Here is a 9,908-nt window from a genome sequence, read left to right on the forward strand (position 1 = left end):
ATATTCTCCATCTTCTCGGGGATTCTGTACAAGTGGAGAATTTTGTGATGGATTTGTATTGAGGCTGTCAAAAGCCTCTATGTAGTAATTCATGCTGTTTCATTTGGCAGACACTTCAAAAATCTGTCTGTGGGTGAATATGTGGTCAATACAGTTTTTCCCTTGCCTGAAACTAGCTTTTCCCTGAAGAAAACTTTGTCCACTGCAGCTGAAATTCCTTTGAGAGGGATTCTGTTGAAGACCTTGCTAGTGAGGGACAGAAGTGTAATCCCTCGCCAGTTATTACAGTTCCCATGGTCACCTTTCTTACAAAGCTTCACAGTGATATGAATTTTCCTTTCTTCTGGGGTGTCTTCTGTCTTCTGCATATACTTAAAAAGCCTGCAGAGGATCTTGGGTGTTTCTTCTTCCTCAGCTTTCAGCATCTCTGAGCAGATTTCATTGACACTAAGTGTTTTTCAGTTTTTTAAAGCCTTTTCTAACTTTGGTTTCAATGATGAAATCTAGGATAAAATTTAGATCATCTGCTGCTTCTTGAATATCGTTTGTTTTCTGGCTCTGATTTGTTTATGATCTTTTGGAAGTACACCTTCCATCCTGAGATTTCTTCTGTATCTCATCTGAGATGAGTTTGCCATCTTTGTCCTTCAGTGGTAGGTCCAGATTCACTCTGGTCTAGGTTCACTCTAGAATAGTGCCTGAGGTGCTTCTTCTGTTTTTGTTGCAAGCCTTTCAAAGAAGGGTCATTATCTTGTCTTGCAATATTTTTTGCTTCCAGGTCATTTTTCATGTATTCTTTGGATATCCCTAATTTCAGTCATGGGAATTTTGGCATCCAGCATGCATTTCTTTATCTGTTTCCATTCTTCAATCAGGTGACCTGAGATATGTACTCTTCTTTCTGTGTTGTTTGACAGCCACAGCCACAGTGACTCCTCTTGCAAAATGCTGTACTTATTCTTGAGGGTTACTTGGAATTTCTTTTTGATGGTGGGGTTGGTCAGTCTTGCAACATTAAAGAATTTTATCTTTTCTCACCAACCATCCTCCCTTATCTGGGCCTGGGCCTGGCAGGTCACTCTCTGGATAAGAGCTTCTGAGCAAAGTTCTAAAACTGATGCATAGGGCAAAATGCATGTCAGCAAAATAATTACATAACTATCAAGATCAGATTTTATTCTTATACCAAGCCAAAGATAACATGTCAGAAAGTAAAAGGATTAACATTTATGTTGAACTTTCGATACATAGTCAACTGTCCTAACTTCGTGCCCATCCATAATTCATGTCCGATGTTTCTTGTGATCTCACACACTTGGTTTGAGACCCTGATGCTATCAACTGGATCAATATCTTTCAATGACAGTAAGTGCTGATTAAAAAAATATTAGATAAAGTAAAATTTAAATACATGCTACAATTAAAATGATAGAGAACAAATTGGAAATGTTTAATTTAATGGGTAACTAGAAACAGAGAAATACATGAAAAATCTGAAATACACACCTAAATACACAGGGGTAACACTACCAGGCAAAGTGGGCAACTAAATTGCCTAAAAAATGTAAACTTTGCCTTTCTTTGTTAGGCATGTAAAAATGACTTCACTCTGTGACTTTTAAGAGGCATATTGAATGACCATCCTATCTGAGATGCTCCCTTCCCTTAGCCAGGTTAGTTTCAGTGTTTCATGTATGTTATAGCTCAAGGCGAAATGTAGACTTCAAGCCATCAAATAGTTCTGTTCATATCAACTGCACCAACCAACAAACTCATGCACATTCACAGGCATGTGTTCTGATAGCTAACTGACCATCAATCCTTTCCTGAGTAAGTCAGCAACTATCCTTGCCTGATTTGATAAAAACATACTAACTTGTTTTTCGAAAACTTAAAGTTATGTAAATACCAATTTGTGTTTTAAGAATAGAATTGGTAAAAAGAATATTTTAATTGCCACATGTATATTATTTTCTTCATAAATCATATTGGAACCATAAGTGAACCTGCTATTGGGGAACAATGGTGGACAATGCTGTGTCTGGGAAGTACCACTGTATTATGCCGTCTCTTTTCATAAACCATTGTGCAAATATATTCAGGAAAATAAACAATTCATAGAAGCAGAATCTAAATATAATGTTTAAGAAGATTTAGCTTTAAAATGCAGTTATGTATGTCAGAAACAAATATGACAATGCTATGTTGTGGAATTTGAAAGATGCTGTATAGTCATTTTGAGTTTACTCATTTTTGAGAAAATACAAAGAAAAGAATAGCAGCAAAGCAAATTCTATTTAACCAATGCCTATTGGTACCACAGATACGTAGACAAATAATAAAACCTTCATGTTTGCATTCATATCAATGGACTGCTTTAAAGAAGCTATAAAGTGACTGGTTATATTAAGAAAACACCTTTTTCTAAAAGGAGACAATCTGAAAGATGTGTGCATTTGTGCTCTATATATGGTACAGATGTTTCAAACAAGTTTAGAACTCTTTTCAACTGCCATTTTATAGTGAACTTTCAGAAAGTAAAAATCCTTGATTAAGGGTAGTTGATTAAGTATTTGTACTAACTTGCAATTACAATACTGTAATCTAGTTACTCAGTTAAATTTCCTACAATGTATAGCTTCTGTTGTTCTCTTTTTAAGTCATAGTACCAAAATACACTGCATATATGAATATGACGGTTTTTAATAATGTACCAAATGTGTTATTAATATAGATAGAACTCTGAAATTTGGATTCAAATATGCATTCTGGGAAATAGAGGGCATAATCCACATAAGAGAATGAAAACAACACACAAATGCATATATATATATATATATATTTATATTGTGTGTCTTGCTTTCCTCGCACTTCTCCCTGTTCAGCTCTCACTTCTCCCTGTTCTGTCCAGAATGACAAGTCACTTATCCATAAAATTAAAGTCTAGCATGACCCCTGAGTCATTAGGATATTTTGTATCCTAATACTCAAGATAAACATGTTATAATTTGCATATGTTTGAATAATTATTAAAAAAAACAAAATAACATTTTACCTAAGTAATTTTTAAAGTAATTATTTACTTTTATCTTTTTATTTCTCCAATTGTGTAATGAAGTCACTTGTTTGTACTTGTCTGGACAGCTTTCAACTTATTCTTTATGTCTGGTACATCTTTATTTACTTTAAAACACATGAGTATGTGATATTTTCCCTGAAAAAAACGTAAATGTACATTTCTGGACTCTCACAATCATAATCTCACTCTTATATTTTAAGTTCTGGCTGATTTGCGATTTATCATACCTTTCCAATCAAGTAACATTAATTACAACAGACTGACATTATTACATGGATTGTGCAAAAAATTAGTAAAAAGGAAAAATTCAGATCAAATTGCTTAAATCAAAGTCTGTTTTGCTTATTATTAAAACAATCAAAAATTATAATATCAGGGGGTACACCAATATAACATCTAAAAGATGTACATGTAAATAATTGTGAATTTCAGTTTTTTTAAGCATATTTCAGTGTTTTTTTAAGTAACCATAATTTAGTTAATGCCATATTTGCCTCAAGTTGGTTTTCTTGACCTTTTTGTTAGAGAAACCCATGACAAAGATTTTTGTGCCAGCAAAGACAATGCAAAAACTTGGTTACTATAACATGCACTTCTTATATCATGTTAAGAATAATGAATCTAACCATAGTTATAAAAAAACATGAAAAATATGTTAAAAATTCACTACATCTAAAAATAGGATAATATATCAAAAGATGATGGAAAAAATAAAACAATGCATCATATTTTTTCTCTGATATTTTTGTCATCATTACTTATGTATTTTACTGCAGCTAATATGCATTGGAAAGGTTGATTGTATTTTTACGGTGCATCAGCACTGTTAGGCTATGTAGCGCCAGCATTTGAAAGAAATTAAATATATTACAGATGCATATATTAATAATACAGGGGTATCATAAACAAAAGATTTATAAATCTTAGCACAATTGTCACATTCCAATCTTAAGTCATGTGGTATATTTTCCAGGGCACAAAACATGATTGTACATTAGGAAAGACTAATTTTGACCAACTTGGAAAAATAGTTGCTGGCAAACAATTTGGAGAGGTTTTAAACATGTTTAAACTATTAATAAATTCAGCAGATATAGCTGAACACTTTTTATAGCAATTGTAATAATTTCATGCAATATTATAACATAAGCATTATAATTCAAAGTAAGGGCACAAACCGTGTCAGGATGATAATACTATAATTCTATAAATTGTACAGGTAGGCCTGTTCACTGGGGCTCATTGAGTCGTTGCAAATTAAATTAAGATTATCGGTCAACTGATGGGAGGGGGAACCTGTAACAACATACTGTCACAGGTTTGAACACAGGGGTTCGTTACAAAGAAAATTTGGAGTATCAGTCCTTGAATCAAGGGATGGAGGTTCTGAACTGTAATAATATAGTGCATCCCTTGATTCAAGGACGGATACTCCAAAGTTTCTTTGTAACGAACCCCTGTGGGTTTGAACCCACAAGTCCTCTATCAATTTATGGATACTCTTAATTTCACTAAGTCAATTAAGTAACAGGTGTTATATTTAAAGCACAGTGCACTGTGTGGATTGGGTGTGTGCACATCGACAGCTTACACAGGAACCAACGAGATGAGGTAAAAGGTTGAGCCAACTACGAAATATCGAAAATTGGAAGTAGAGCACGCATAAGAAAAACACGGAAGATGGTACGGATTTTAAACCAGACTTAAATATGAATTCAGACAAACTGGCAACCTTTTCGTTTCTTCTTTACCACTGCCTCTTCTGGCAGCGGTCCAACCACATCTTCGTCGTCATTATCACCAGGAGTTTCTTCGATTTTAAGTCGCCGTTTCGAGTTTTCCGCCATAGTTGTTGTTATTGTTAAGTAAGTCCCTCTACTTTCTATTCGGTAACGGGTCAGAAACGACCTGTACGGAAAAGGCCCGGTCCAGAAAGGCCAGTAATGGGTCAGAAAGGACCTGGACGGAAAAGGCCCGGGTTACAAAGGACCGTTTAAAAGACTGATTAATAATAATAATAATAATAAGAAGAAGAAGAAGAAGAAGACAATACCCATATATATTCATTTCTAAGTCAATGACATGTTTACATATATTGCTAAAACTCTGAGCTGCAAAAACTGAAGCACTGGTCAGTGAGGATTAACACAATACAAAAATAAAGCACGGATAGCAAACAGCAGACCTTTACCGATTACGCAGATTGTAATACCGATATTAGAAAAGATTATCGGCCATTGTACTTTTCACACTTCCTTTACCTGTTTTCTGTCTCAGCTTTATTTAATATGTTAGGAAACTTTGATAATCACAATTAAGACGCGAATACAAGTCTCTACAATCAAAAATCTTTCCTATGCTTCCAGTCTCAACAGAGCTTGATGTGTCATACGATTTTAAAGTTTTTGTAACGATTACTGAGACACTCCTGACTAAACTATTCCAGGCGATTACTGGTAAACTTCAGGTGTATGGTACTTGTGCCTCTTTCTTCACTCATGACATTTTATTCATCATCATTTATACTTTTTTCCATTACATATATCTTTTAGTGAATAGAGCAATCAACACATTCTCTCTAATAAATGCATGTAATGACTAATTTATATTCGTAAGCACAAAAGGCCAAAATGATTAAAGCCGACTAAACCACAGCTGAAAATCACAAGACCGAATCCACTCGGACTGACCCTATGGGACGAGAAAACATATGCTCCCATTAAGGTATATGCGCATGAGCAGCAACAAATAATAACATAATTACAACATGCAATACCAATATAAACGGCAAAGTCTTGATTGTTGATCACTGATGCAGGTGCTTCGGGATTGATTTGCATGATAATTTTATTGCAACCTATTCATTTTAATTTTAGCATTGTTGTCCTAAATTACCTGCTGTTTAAAATTTATTTCAACAACACATGATTAAGTTTTTGGTAGTTATTGTTTCATCTTGTTTCACCATAATCTGTTTTCCATACCCGTCTATCAATTTATTATGACTTATAAAAAAGATAAGCAATCCGTATAATGGCGTATGTTCACTGTATTCATTGTGCTCGGGAAGTTAGGCCATGACAGCACGCGATTGCTTGTGATGTGTGTGGGTTTAGCAACAGCGCACGTGCAACACTGGTAAGTACACTTTTAAATATATTCATAAAGTTTGATATTAATAAGACTATGCTTAAGTTATAAAGGTAATATACAATATTGCCACCAATATCAGCAATATTCGATAATATATATGTATTTTACCCTTAGAACTGGTTACAGTCAGCCATATTATGTGAAACAATCGTAATGCTTAAAACAGAATCTGATGCACTAGCTTTAAAAATATGTACATAATTTACATGTGTGAAAATCTTTTATATTCACTTCTATGTGGTATAATCATTCAATTGAAAATCGGGGAGCACGAGCAAACATTTATTATTCTTATGTACTGGACATATTCTCGAAGTCACAAGTATTATATGAAACATATAAAGATGTCGGTGTATGTAGGCCATGAAAATAAAATTATCAAGGAGACTTTTGCCCGTTGCTAACTTTTGCAACATAGGAAAAAAATTAGGAAACAGTTCTTTATTTAAGAAACAGTTCTTTATTTAAGACAATTTTGAGACAATTCTCTGCTAATGATGGCAATATTTAGTTTCATGTGTTTCATTAAATCTTGTATGAATGTTTTGGCCTTTGCACGTTTTAATTGTACATCCTACAGAGTACGAATCAAAAGCATTTATCTTAGAAAAATATATAACCAATTATTTATTCTATGAATATCCTTGCTGGCATACAGGGGGCTGTAAATAACAGATGGGAAATCAGTTTTACATTCAGGCCATGCAGCGGATTGAATCAGGTATGATATAAAGCAACTAAAATATAAGAAATAATTTTTACCATGTATGACCATTGCGGTTGTAGGTGAAGACAAAGCTGAGACCTTGGACCCAACTTTGTTTTATATATAAACAAGTAAAATTATAGTTGATTCATTTCTCATAAAATTAACAGCGGTTATCTAGAAATGGTTCTGACAAGTCGTAACACTATTTTGTTCATGGTGAGCATTTATTCGAGGCAAAATTTGCATTTAATAAATAAATATTACCTTAATCGTTTACAACAGGTTCCTGTGACCATAGCTGTATCAGATGAAGACCACGATGAGGCAGTAGACCCATCTTTTTTGTAGTTAAGTGCAAGGATTTAAACTTCATAAGGAGATACGAGGAATTTTAAGGGCACTTGCAATAAGGTAAACAACAATAAAATAGTGTTCATGGCGTATTTATGTTGTATATATAAACAGATAAAAATATAGCTGATTAATTGCCCATAAAATTCACGGCGGTTATCCAGAAATGGTGCTGACATCTTTAATCTAAAAGTGCCGTGATTCAGCTATTGGCTGTATTGGGGTATTTTTTTCTTGAGATCATGCTATATACAACAATACACACGTCCCACTCGTGGAAAACTGTCGGAAAACTGCATCCCCGTTTACGCGGTGAAAATTCACACTGTTTTGCTATCGGCTTGGATTGCGCACTTTGCTTCCAAATTACCAAAGATGGCATCAAGAAGAGCTAACAGTATTTAAATCATTTATGTAAACATAGACAACTACATACGGTCCATTTTCTTTTTTAACACAGAGAGCAATATTGATATACATGTGTATTAATGGGCTGTCCAATGTTCATAACACATTTCACCAAATTAGATCGGGAAAACAAGAAAACTGAATAAAAGGTTTCATACAGATATTATGCACGGTTTTTACGATGGACAAGAGATTCTAGCAATTCATCTGTGCTTATATATATTTTATCTCCTTTTTAACTCTGAGCATTAATATTGTTACATGCAAGATGTCTCTTTAGTGAACGATTGAAAGAAACTATAATAATTTGCCTCTAATCAATGCATGACCACAAATATCAAAACTATACATTTACAATACAACTTCACAAGTGCCTGCCTATCTCACAACTGCATGGTTTCTTCTTATTATATTTCCGTAACGTAGTGCCGGTACTTAAATACTGCACATGAAGTCATAAAATCAATCCACACAATCAGATTTTAAAAGGAACTATTTGGCTCCAGGGACACTTATGTGGCTCTGTCCTGAGCTCACTAAAACTAAACAAAGCCATCATAACAAATACATTTTTGGTGTGTTTCATATTGAAGAGATCTTATCATGCATTGGCTTATTAATGAAGGGGATTGCACTAAAGTGGCAAATTTTAGTACACCAAAGTTAAAAATTTGTTATTTTGGGGGACATTTTAAGTTATAAACTGTATTCTTGCCAATAAAATTATTTTAACTGAAGATTGGCATGCAAACCTTTGATTATTTCATTTTAGAAAAAGGGACACATTCTCTGTATTTTCACACAATTTTGACAATTCAGTTTCTTCAAACTCCTGGACATACATTTTTACTTATATATACAACAAAAATAATATAAAAGTCCAACAAGATAATTTCAATTTAGTTTGTTAATATGGATGGGAACTATGTTCATAAGGTGAGATTACTGCAGTATTTAGATTGAATTGATCCTTATTTAGAATCAAAACATATTCTTATTGATTGTCCCTTATTTGATTGTATAATTTCCAGCACTGTGTATATGTGTGTGTCCCCGTTCTGATGGTAACGATTGTAATACGATATTTCTTGGAAATCAACCACAAATCAATTACAAATGACATGTATATATCAAATGCGTAGTAAAATAGATCTTTATTGACCGTGATTTGTTAAAATAAAAATGTCCCCGTTTTGATGGTAAAAGTCATATGTTCTCGTTTTGTAGGTTTTAAGTGTCCAGTGACAGTACGCCAGCAAGGAATTTGTTCAAAGCTATGCTCAGCACACACACACCCCGCTGTCCCTGACTGTCAGCTAAAGGCACAAGTGTACACCAAGGTAATTCTTTGTCAGCATAGCATGTCACATTAGCAGCTAATGGTACAATTTGTACAAAATCAACACACATTTGAATTATAAGAATAAAAATTACATGAAGTGAAAATTCTTGAAATATTCAATCCTGACACAGTGGTGATACTAAAGGCAATACTCTTGGAATGAATTTCTGAATGCTTTTCATAATGTTAGTGGCTTTTGGGGTAAAGGCAAGACATTTCCATACATTTTTAGTGTTGACTTATACGCTTGTGATTATCTCCTTTGACATATCATGATAAAGTGAATAAAAAACAGATTTAGGTTTTCAGTTTATTTGCAGAATTCGCACATAATTTGTAATGTTAGAAAGTAATTAAAAGGCAAGGTTAAGTCATTTGCTGAAATTTAGTTTAAACACACTGAAATTGCTATATCTAAATACTAGTTTCAATGTATATTTTTGATTCAGGTAAGGTGCTTTATGTTTAACAGTTTGTAAACAAAAACAAATTTTCATCTTTCTTAGTACCACAGCCTGTTCCTGGCCTTGGAATGAACATAACCAAAAATATAGAAAATATGCATTCATAGCCAGCACCATGGCAGCTTCCCACACAATGGGTTGCTCAGTTCCATGATAGGATAGTCCAAGTCTTTTGACTGAGATTTCCACCAGGTAAAGTAGCTGTCACTCTTTACCTTATCAAAAGCCACTGCAAATGGCTTCGTTCATTCAAGATACTCTTCAGCATTCCTTTTCAAAACCAAAGTTCTGCACCTTGTCAGTAATTCCAGTATTAATAGAGCTCCTACATTCCTCACATACTTTGAGAAGAATTGTCCAATTATCCAGGTAGGACTGGAGGGAATTAGCAACAGTATTTGA

General features: G+C 33.9%; 1 protein-coding gene across 1 annotated transcript in view; it reads right to left on the bottom strand.

The window, feature by feature from the left end:
- Window positions 1-4,940, bottom strand: part of LOC149770174 (peptidylprolyl isomerase domain and WD repeat-containing protein 1-like) — a 58,016-nt gene extending 53,076 nt beyond the window's left edge. Inside the window, exon 1 of the mRNA XM_089949288.1 lies at window positions 4,812-4,940. Within this exon, the coding sequence (XP_089805414.1) occupies window positions 4,812-4,926 (115 nt within the window). The 5' untranslated portion in view covers window positions 4,927-4,940. The remainder of the gene's footprint in view (window positions 1-4,811) is intronic.
- Between the last annotated feature and the right edge of the window lie 4,968 nt (window positions 4,941-9,908).

This window comes from Sinohyriopsis cumingii, unplaced genomic scaffold (genome assembly GCF_028554795.1).
Source record: "Sinohyriopsis cumingii isolate HCF-2022 unplaced genomic scaffold, ASM2855479v2 utg002552l, whole genome shotgun sequence".
Lineage (NCBI taxonomy): Eukaryota > Metazoa > Mollusca > Bivalvia > Unionida > Unionidae > Sinohyriopsis > Sinohyriopsis cumingii.